The sequence below is a fragment of the Erythrolamprus reginae genome, chromosome 4, assembly GCF_031021105.1.
Source record: "Erythrolamprus reginae isolate rEryReg1 chromosome 4, rEryReg1.hap1, whole genome shotgun sequence".
NCBI lineage: Eukaryota > Metazoa > Chordata > Lepidosauria > Squamata > Dipsadidae > Erythrolamprus > Erythrolamprus reginae.
In genome coordinates this window covers 42,056,835-42,068,342 of record NC_091953.1, presented here as the reverse complement: position 1 = coordinate 42,068,342, position 11,508 = coordinate 42,056,835, and the positions used below count along the sequence as shown (strand labels likewise).

Sequence of the window (11,508 nt, the reverse complement as noted above, 5' to 3'; positions counted from 1 at the left end):
GTGGAAGTCAGCTGGAGCTGCAGTGTTGCCAGTACACTGCTGAGCATCCAGAATTGGAGTGCATGGCTCCACCTGACTTGCGCTTCAGGGAGCAACATGTAGTCTTGGGGAGCGGAGTCAGCTGGAGCTGCCCTGAAGATGAGGCAGTGGGAGTCGATATAAAAGGTGGTGGTTTAAGGGTGGGAAGGGAGAGAAAAAAAGACAATGGGGAAAGAGAAGGGAAAGAGAAGGGAAAGAGAAACAAAGAAGAGACTCCTTTGAGACAAGCAGAGGAGAGAAGGGATGAGATCCAGATTTGTCCACTCTCATTCACCGATGTTCACCAGTTGATTTGGAACAGATACCCTGCCAGCCTATTCCAAAGAATGTATGTGCAATGTCTTTATCTTCCTAGACTATCGGACCAGTTTTGCAGCTGCAAACCCCCCCCCCCCCAAAAAAAAATAAAATAAAATAAAAACAAATACAAATATAACCATAGGCTTTTTGATATAAATACAGTATCAAAATTAAGATATATCATTGTCGGTGTGTTGGTGTTGACAACTAGAGTACTGAATATTTCTGGGCATATTTTAATAATGACACTGACAAATTGGAACATGCCCAGAAGGTAACAAACCATTTATTTAAATTATAGGGAAATATATTTTTATTAGATATTAGATACAATTTTGTAATAGTAATAACTGGCAGGTGGAAACATCTCTTTAGCTGGAAACATTTAAACAAGATGTGGATATGTATCTCACAAAGATAATGTGGGAGTAGATTCCTGGACCAGACAGGAAATTGGATTAGATCTTCAAAGAGTTTTCCAACTCTCACATTGTGATTTTGATTGAAAAAGAAATGATAAAAATAAGTCAGTACAAGCTCTTTAAAAGGATCCAAATTAAAAAGGAGCAAGAGTGGGAAAATACAACTTTGTTTCAGTTTCCAGCAGTAAGACATTTTATCTGATGAAAACACATCTACCAGATTTTAAACCAAAGTATTGTTAAAAACAATTGTCTTTTATTTTAAAAACGGTTTACTAGCAGTAGGCTATTGTGTAATGTAATTGAAGATAACTGCAGAAATGCACTTAAATACCAGTGTTCAAAAATACAGTCTCTATTTGTAATCAGTAGGTGGTTCCTACTGGAATGGCTAACTATGCGCAATGTTGCAGCTGTGGCACGCAAGTGCGGGATCGAGAGCAATTTTGCTTCCCGCATCTGTATAGGATGTAAAAATCTCACACGGCGATGTGCGTGCATTCATCCCCGTGTGAGATTTTGCATCCTGTGCAGATGCAGGAAATTGCACTCGATCCCGCACTCGCGTGTCAGAGCCACAGAGCTGCACGCAATTAGCCATTCTGGTAGGAACCCACCACTGTTTGTAATGACATATATATCTTTTAAATATCTATCACACAGGAAACCCAAAAACAAAATAAAATATTATTTTACATTCTATAAAAGCATCACATATTTGATTTTTACTTTTAAGGACTCATGAACAAATTATACAAACGTTGGTAGCTATGATTGTTCCACAATAATCTGAAGTACTGTAGTAAGAAGTACAAGTAATAGTGAGAAGAACTGATTCTTCCACAATTTTCTGAAGTAATAATATTGCCTTTTTATAATTAGTCTGAAGATTGCAATTTTTATTAGGAACAATAAAAAGTAGTATAAATGAAATAAACTCAATGTAATAACTGCCACAAATTAAGTGCTTTTTTATAATTTCACAATTGTTCTGTATTTTTAAAAGTAGGTTTGCTATAGGTAAATAGCAACACAAATAAGGGTTGTACATAACAAATAAGACAAATAACAAATTTCACCGTATTTTATGGAGGAAAGTAAAATTGTTTCATAAATTCCTCATGAAAACTCTCTAATTTGGCAGTGCTTTTTCATGCATATACTGATTTAAAAATCAATCATTTTAATAATGTCGCTGTCTTTACAGAAAATTCTATCAAAAATGCTTTGTTTTGTACAACCCTGAGATTAAAATGTGAAAGGTTATTTAACTAAGACTTAAAATGAAGTCTTTGGCAAAAGAATATCTTGTAAACTTAAGAGATTTATCACACTTCGGTATTTTTCTACCCGAAAGGGGGGGGGGGGAAGGAAGCTACAAGTAGTCAAGATAACAATATTACATCTCCAGTACTTTATGCTTCTCAATTATATTTGATTCATTCCAGCTATTCAGTGCCACTCATCCTCTATGTCAATACTTTGCAGCAGTTGACAGGAAAGTAGGAGTATCTTCTCACCTTCCCTCCCTTCTCATTTAGAAAATAATCTGCCAAAGAATTTTTTCAAATTGTAAATTTGGGGGCATGAATGAAGCCAGCAAATACCCTCAGCAAATCTCTCCGATTAGTGGTCAGGAATATCTCGTAGTAGGAAAGTGTGAATTAAAAAAAAAAAAAGCAAATAAATTACCGAATGCTTTTGAGTATGCTCTCCAGCTGTATTTTCCAAGGCCCACATACTTTTCTCCCTCATTTTGCAAAACAGAACAGTCAGTATTTTTGAGGCTCAATCAAGGTAAGTTCCTTGGACACATAAAATTCTTGCAGTTCTTCTTGCTCGTATTTTATGCGGGGTCTTTCTGTATGGGTCCCAGGCTCTATGGCATTCTGGCCAACAATCTTTAGATTAACAAACTTGATTTTCCACGTATTCTCCCTATATGGGCAGCGGATGAGGCCAAAGATTTGTTCAAAGATTCCCAAACAAGAAGTACTTCTATGAACTGTGCCAGCTACTGCTACCACAACTAATCCATATCGTGAAACTGTACACTTCAGGCCACCTGCATTCAAGTTGGGATTCAGGAAGAGGTATTCTTCTTTCACTAATGACAGCAAGCGAAGGCTCACCAATTCGGCACCTGAGTACTCTTCCATGTTTTGTTCAGAGGTGTTGTAACAAAATTTTAGAGTTACATCACCCCAAAAATGTTGTGGTCCCCATTCTTGTTGTGGTTCTCCAATCAATGGGTTCTGAGAGTTTAGCATTCTAAAATACCACTGACAAAATTCTTCTGCCAGATTGTGACACTCTTTGTTGTCATCTTGATCGCCTGGTGTTCCTCCATCTTCTTGCTGAAAAATAAGAAACATGAAGTAGAATAGAATAATCACTTTTACTTTATAAAAAATAACAAGAATTAAAAAGATTATAAAAAAGCAGAGAAAATGGAATGAAACGGTAACAGGAAAACAGTCCTTGCTTTGAAATAGTATTTATCAATGTACATGCTTTATTTATGAACTACCTAAGGGCCTGAATAATAATTTTGTGGAGTGAATGTGAATTATTAATTGAAAGATATTGAAAGTTATGTATATTCTTATTTATTTGAAGACACTGAGTGTTTTTATTTAATCTGTTAATTGCTAATAGTGACATTTTATAGTGTTCATGTGTGTGTAACATATCAAAGCATGTCATATAGGGCTTTAAAGATCAATATCAAGGCAGGAAAAGAATTTGTTTTACCTTTTCAGAATGACATATAAGATATACAACTTTACATATCATCCTGTTTGTTCTGTAGTTGAAAAGATAGTTATTAGAAATTAATAAAGCAAACAGGTACAATAAAAAGGGTTTTACATTTTGTTTTTAACATTTTTTTGAATTTTATTTAAGGAGGATACAATAATAATACAAATAAAATAAGTGAGCAATTTTATTTATTTGTCATATTTTCATGGTTGCCCATCTCACAAACAAGTGACTTTGGGTTGCATACAACAAAGTTGAAAATAACATACTATTATTAAATATTATTAAAAACTATAAAAATATAAAATTAAAATCATAAAAGATATAAAACAATTTTAAAAAACATTAGGTGGAAAACATATGCTAATTACACTGGATAATTAATATTTTGCTAGTCCTTTGGAGTCCTCATGCCCAATGACACAATCAGGTAATAAGCTAGAGTCACTTCAGTGGAAAGGATGTTCCATGAAGCAGAAGCCACAAAAGAAAAGGCCTGGTAGCTAGGACCCGCCAGCTGATGGGAGTTACAACATAACCTCTCTGGTGGATCAGGTAAGTTAATTAGATGTAATTGGTGAAACGCAGCACCTCAAATAATGTGATCTCATACTATGTGTAGAGCTTTAAAGGTCAAAGCAGCACCTTGAACTGTACTCAAGAGACTAGTAACCAATGGAACTCATGAAGCAGAAATGCAATATGTCTTCTTCTGAAACCATGCATAACTACCCATTGAAATATGTTTCATTAATTGTAGCTTGGATTGGTAGTTAGGTTGTTGATTTGAGCTCCGAGCTTGGCAATTTGGTTGCAAATGTTTCGTCAATTCAAGCACACTGATGATGTCTCCTCGAATGGCGACAAAGCAATCATGCAGCAGAGGAGCAGGAACAACCTACAGACCCCTATGAAACCCATCAAGGTCCATCAATTGCCAGGCATGGACTGTCTAATGGAACTAACTTCCTTGCAATAGATGACAGTGTCAGAGAATCCCATGGTAATCAGGGTGTGATATTATCATAAGGAGACACCAAAAGCTTCCCAAATTTCACATAGTCACTGCTCCAAACGAAATACCAGATCCATGTATGACCAATGGATCTGGTATTTATCAGGGTCTGGATATTGTTACGGTTGTCAGGGTCTGGATATTGTTACGGCTGTCCTGGTAGCTATGAACTCTTGGGTCACCTCAGATCCAACTGGCATGGAAGGTAGATTGAGTCTCCCAAGGCTCTGTGCCAACCAAGAGATGAAGTCAATGAATTCCAGCAATAAATAAAAAGAAATCACAAATGGAAATCCAATGAAGAACAATAATTAAATATAATTGTATTTTTCACATTTCCTAATATTCTTTATGTACCTCACCTGCATACTAGGATTAGTATAAGTTTGCTCTGAAACACAGACTTTCAGCCCTTCACACCAGTACTCTTTGGCACGATAAACAAGTTGATGCTTTTCAGAAGAAGGTGGCACTATAATTCCTTTTGTTGCCAAGTACTTGAAGATTATCTCTCGAAATACTTTCTTTCTTTTCAACAGCTCTTCAGCACTTTGACTGTACAGCAAGATGACATTTATGGCATCTATAAACAAAATCAGAAATATATATATATATATATACTGTATTACGTAAAGTTAATTTCATTGCAAAATAAAACTTATCAATTTGATTGTAAATCTAAAATTCTGAAAATATATTCCTGAATTATAAATATGTAACATAAAGAGGGCAGTTTTGTTGATGAAGCTGCTCCAAGAATTTTATATTATGGGAAGGTTAGCAAAAGACATAGCCCAGAAAAAGCCATTCTATAAAGATCTGTTAAACATAATTATTAGTAATTGTGGTTTAAAGAATCAACTTCCTTTGATTTTTGCTGAAAATGTAGAACTCTTTCACCCATTGAAAAATAAAAAAATCATGTAATTAAGTCTCATCATTCCTAGTGAGAGAAGCAATATGTTACCTATGGCCTATGAAATGCCCCGCTAGCTGCCATTCATAATCCATAATTCCTGAGCTCATGTTTTTGTCCATCTAGAAAAACTCTTAACTGGACCTTTTGGAAACCATTTGCAATTAATTCATTAATATTGGCTTAGATGGGCAACAATGTGACACATATAAAACAACTTCCTATATTATGTTTTGTAATAATACAATTTAAAAATAATAATTCATAATTATTTTTTAGGAAACGAGGGCTGGATCAGGGTGTATATTTCATTTTTAAAAAATAGTTAAGAACTACATTACTCTGAATCCTTATCAGCAATTTATACTTTTGATCCTTTGTGATAGCATATTATCATTTTCTCAAACTTCTAAAAACTGAAGTTTGCCTGTAGTAAGACAATCATATTTATGGTTTTGAACACAGACCTATTACTTCATTTGCTGTATTTTGAAATATAGACTAATAGCACACATCGTTAATATGAGAAGAACATTTAAGAAGCTTTATTTTGGCTGTAAAGATAGAATGGAAAGTGAATATTTCTGCTTAGACTGACAATAAGAAGAAAATTAAATAAAACTGGTGCATTTTTAATTATGTGCATAAGAATATTAAACAGAATTTATAAGGTTCTCAAAGATTGCAAGATCATGAACACTCACTTTAATATTGTTCAAATATTTTATTATTATTTACCTACAAGTTAATACAACTCTTAATATATACTGTTATGTGCTGTAGATGTGCTATTACTTATATGAAAGCTGTATGAAATCATCAGTCAAGTAACAATAGATCCAGCATAAAATGATTTTATCATAATGGTTTGCTCTATATCTGGGGCTATTACTTTCCCATTGATCTATAAATAGTATCTGAACAAAGAAATTGTTTTATTTTGGCATAATACAGTAATTTTATCTGCTAATATATTTAATTAGTAAAATATTTTGTCTAAGAGCTATAATAATAATAACAACAGAGTTGGAAGGGACCTTGGAGGTCTTCTAGGCCAACTCCCTGCTTAGGCAGGAAACCCTACACTACTTGATACAAATTGTTATCCAACATCTTCTTACCAACTTCCAGTGTTCGAGCATTCATAACTTCTGGAGGCAAGCTGTTCCACATTAGGAACAATCAAATGTACAGCTAATGTTTACATTGTTCAGTTTTTCCCCCTCTGTACCCAGGATAGGGAAACTACTGTAATTTTAGTAACATTTTTTAATTGAAACTGCTTATTTAAAAAAAAGAAAAACCTGCCCTAGCAAAATGATAAATTGTCTTTACATCCTTGAATTCCTGCCACAATGCTTTTACAACTCCTTTCACACTGAGAAGAGGAACATTAGTTTGAAAAATGTTACTTTTAAAAACATGTTTGAAAAAGATATAGGCATTTTGGTACTGTAACCAAAACACAGTACTAGGGGGAAAAGAGTGCTTCAGAGAAACATATATATTTTCCATAAATGACTCTGGCTAATCTTAACCATAACAGCCAGAAATTGGGTATTTGTTCCACATCATCTGCCACCATCACCCTTTCTTCAAAGATGTTTAAAGAAACTTGATGATCCTGGATGAACAGAAGCCACAAGGCCTGGTGTCAGTTTGCAAGCTATTTTCAAACCAGGTTATATATTAATAAGGCAATTTCTATGGCAAAACACCTGTGCCTCACCAGTAGGCGGGAGAGAAACCTCACTATATGAATGCAGTTGAAGGATATGGCGAGGCCAAAATATTTCGGGCACAGCTGAACCCAACCCCCCTTACTTAGGAGGGGTGAATAAACGAATATCTCATTCTGATAAGTGTATTAATGAACCTCAACCCAATAAGCATTTTCCATCGGAGGCCCCAAATGCCTCTTTCAAACTCTCACGAGCAGGGGTCTTCCATCCGTGGCCACTTTAAGCCTGAAGACTTCAACTCCCAGAAGCTTTGCTGGCTGGGGAATTCTGGGAGTTGAAGTCCTCCAGGTTTAAAGTGGCCAAGGTTGGAATACTCCTGCTCATAAGGATATCGGGTTCCTCTACCTCCTTCATATACTGTACCTTGGCGGTTGCTGGGCTGCACAAGACGGCTGGTCACCGTGTCCGCTAGAGCCAGCAGGTCATCGGTCTGGAGCAGTTCCAACAGCTCCCGGGAGCCGTCCCGCTCGCGCTCGGTCATCCCCGCCCCAACCGAAGCCATGGTGAGGGGGGGCGGGAGGAGCGTTGCTTCTACGAGCGCGAGACGGGAAGCGCAGACCAGCGGCGAGCAACTGAAGCAGCTGCCTGAAACCTTGACAACAGAGCGACGCAGGGCGGAACAACGCCACTTCCGCCTGTTGTGTCTTACGCCTCCTCCACTCCTCCTTCTGCGCTTTCGTAATTCGACAAATCAACACCGAGAGTGCGGATGAAAACTGTTCGGCTTGGAACGGAAGCGGACTTTGTAGTTCCGTCACTTAGATGGGATTCTGTGTTATTAATCTTTCTGGAGGTTGTTGTTGTTTTTTAATTAATTTCATTACGTCCAACTAAGGTATATGGTCCTTTGAATACCAGCTCTGGTTTTGCAAAACAAAACAACTCTTATCTTGTGCTTTCCCGTTTTACAATTAGGTTTTTTTTATAAATGTCCGTAGATGTTTGTTGTAAGCTTTGTTTGAAAGTTTTGTTTTGGTACTAAAGTCCAAATTTATCTCCTCTATTTTTAAACAGAGGCTCTTCTGTTCAGCTATTTTATTTGACCATAACTTATATGTACATTATTCTTCGACAACCATGTCAAATGTGACGATATTAAAACATATCACGATATCATAATAGGAAGATTCATTAAAAAAAACCAAGAGGGTGATGTCATCTCTATTCAAATATTTCCATTTTCCAATGCCATACCAAAAATAAAATTGTTATACATACATTTCCCCAAATACACGAATGTAACGACGGGACTAAATAAGTAAGTACTACGCACACGTTTTGGTAATACTGTATATAATATCCCAAATATGACTTAAATGTAAGGCTAAAGTTTTTAAGAAAAGGAACTCCAGAATGAAATGTGGAAAACAAGATTCTTTCATTGCAGATTAGTCTTGTGAATGAGCCAGTTAGTGCAGCGATTAAGGCATCAGCCTAGAAACTGGGGGACTGCGAGTTCTAGGTCTTGGGCCAAGTCACTTTCTCACATGGGACGGAGGCAAAGGAAAACCACTTCTGAAAAATCTTGCCAATAATATTGATGGGATTTCGAATCTCTTGAAAACTAGACACGATTGAACAGAAGGAAAAAATAAATCCCAATGATTTCATAGAAAAGCAAATAAGCTCACCTCAAAAGACAGTGATCAGAAGAAAGCAAAGGAAATACTTTTACAAAGTTCAAAAAAAAAGTTAAGTTTGACTTCTCAAAATCTATTATTGGGGTCGATATTGGTATTGGATTTTTTAAAATCATGCTGTAACTTTTGTTTCCAATAAAAGCCTGAACAGTTCGTATTAAATTTGTCATTATATATTCTGCAGCTTTTCATGTTACCAAATTGTGTATTCAAGCAAGTTAGTGCTTGTTTACTTAAGTATCACCTTCTTCAGGATATAGTTTTGAATTAAAGCTATACGAAATGTCTTGCTAGCTGCTGTGTAGCAATATTGCATCTAACAAAGCTAAATGTTTTTTTCAGAATTCCAGACATATTTTTAATATTTTATTGAACAATAACATTTTATTGAACAAATCTATTAACAATACAAAAAAATTAAATTAAATGCTACTATTGATTTATTGCAATTTGATGGCTCAGTTTTTATTTGTACTCGTATAAAATGTAGAATAAAATAATTTAACCATCAAGAGGGAAGCACAAATTTCCTCACTTGTTAAATCTGTAATTGGTTTTACAAATTAAACATAAGAATTCAAGAATACACACACTGCATGTAATCAAGGTGTTATAGTATGCAAAATAAATAAATAAAAAACTTTAAAGTATTTCATCCTACACCTTGGCATTAAACAAGAAATGCTGAATCTTGTCCTACATGATTCAAACTATACAGCTCTAGATGTTTAACTGAATATGGCTAGACCAAAGTACCAGTGACCTTCCCCATAGATAAGCATTTCAAATTTGTTCTGTAAAAGAGTTGGCAGAGATAAAATAGCCAGATCAATTCTTTTTGCATGACTGTGGATGCACAAAGCCTTGTGACAAACCCAATGGATAAACAAGTTTGAGACATCCTTTAAGAGTCAAGTATTCTAAAGGCTATGACTTAAAATTAAAATGACTGTCAATATTTAGAGTAGTGGAGGATCTGTTGTAAGTACTACTGGTTATCCTTTAAAAAAAAATCAGAAAATTTGATTAATTGTACCTAGCTTGAGTCAGATTTAATGGAGATGCTTGAAGTAAGTACAGTATAATTTTTATGTAATGTCTTATTTATATATCTGGTATCTAGTTAGAAATATCAGCCATGTAGTTTTTTATTCAATAGGAAGATTAATTGAATAGTATATCAAGTGTTTATTAGCTGGCAAAACATTGGGGAACACTAACAATCATTTAACATTTTAAGATTTAATTTTCAAGCTAGATGACAGTAATCTTGTTCTGGGAATTTTTACATCCTTTTAGGTGGGGCAGGGGAACCCATTTTCAATGGGTCCATTAAGTACTTCATGATGATTCCTGCTTTCTCATTGTAGACTAGAGGTAAGAGGGCATTACACAAGCCATTTGAGAAATACAACTTTTGCAATACCAATGTCAATTCTAAATTAATTAGAAAAGAGAATATTATTTCCTGCAATAATGAAAACTTGCCAATGACGAACATGTGTTTGAAGTCACTCATGTAACACTTCTGGTTAAAAACAAACTATCAGTGTCATGTTTTAAAAGCTGGTGGAAAATCAAAATACTAATCACTTACAAAGAGCAGTCAATGGTTTTTTTCCAAAAGTGTATTTTATAATATGAAGTTAGGCTAATTTAATTACTAACTCATAATAGAGTTTAACAGCATTTGGGAACATCCTGAAATTAAGTATTGCAAATCTATTTTAAAGTAGCCGATAAGTCAATAGTGAAAGACAGGTGTTCTAGCAATGTTACCATTTGTATTTCTTTTTGTTTGGTGGTAAAGCACAACAAATCAAATGGTGTACCTTAAAATTCCACTCAACTGCTTTTGATTAAAACTGATAACATAGCAAGTAAAAAATTGAACATTTTGAAGGTGGTTAAACTTCCCTTTCAGTTTTATACTAGTTATGTAATTTGGAATTAATTTGAAATGGAATGTTTTCCTAAGGAAAAAGGCTTATATTTCTTTAAGTCTGGATACTTGGATGCTTGTATGTCAAGAGTGCAGAAAGACACTAAAATTACAGTAGAAAAACTGTTTTTTATATCTAAAAAATTAACAACCAGTTTAGGGAGTACTAAAATATATTTCCCGTTCATAGCCACAGCACTAATTATCCATCTCAGCAAGTGTTAGTACCTGGCATACCTTATTGGTCTTAAATTATAACCTTGAATTTGGCCTGGATGACAGATCCATAGGAAATAACAGGTTAAGCTAGTCAAAAAAAACATGCAATAAAGTAACAGCAAACCATTTTATATTATCATTATGAAAAGTGCATAGCTGTGTCTATGTAATAACCAGAAGTCAAGCTTAGTATGTTATCTTTACAATATCATCATACCTAATGCAGATTTAAAAAACGAAACACTAAAACTGCTAATATACTGATGTACCAGAAAATCAATGTTTTATTTTTGAAAAAAGTTGGTTTCATGTATTGATATATTAAAACATGCTGTCATTTAAAATAGCCAATTTTAGGACTCCTGTACAAGGAAAACCTATTATCTAATCTGACCAAATTAAATAAATTCCAATTAAGACACAATTGAAGACTGAGATTTGCAAATAACTCCCATTTAATAATATAAAGTATTAAAATATTTTTAATAAAATCTCCTATATAGTAAGATG

At 34.6% G+C, this 11,508-nt stretch overlaps 1 protein-coding gene across 1 annotated transcript; it reads right to left on the bottom strand.

The window, feature by feature from the left end:
• Nucleotides 1-599: 599 nt before the first annotated feature.
• On the bottom strand, nucleotides 600-7,860 carry C4H3orf38 (chromosome 4 C3orf38 homolog). The gene is made up of 3 exons (XM_070750151.1): nucleotides 7,561-7,860; nucleotides 4,902-5,122; nucleotides 600-3,118 (listed from the first exon to the last, which is right to left on the bottom strand). Exons 1-3 carry the CDS (start codon nucleotides 7,697-7,699, stop codon nucleotides 2,534-2,536), a joined length of 945 nt encoding a protein of 314 aa, XP_070606252.1. The 5' UTR covers nucleotides 7,700-7,860; the 3' UTR covers nucleotides 600-2,533.
• Nucleotides 7,861-11,508: the final 3,648 nt, after the last annotated feature.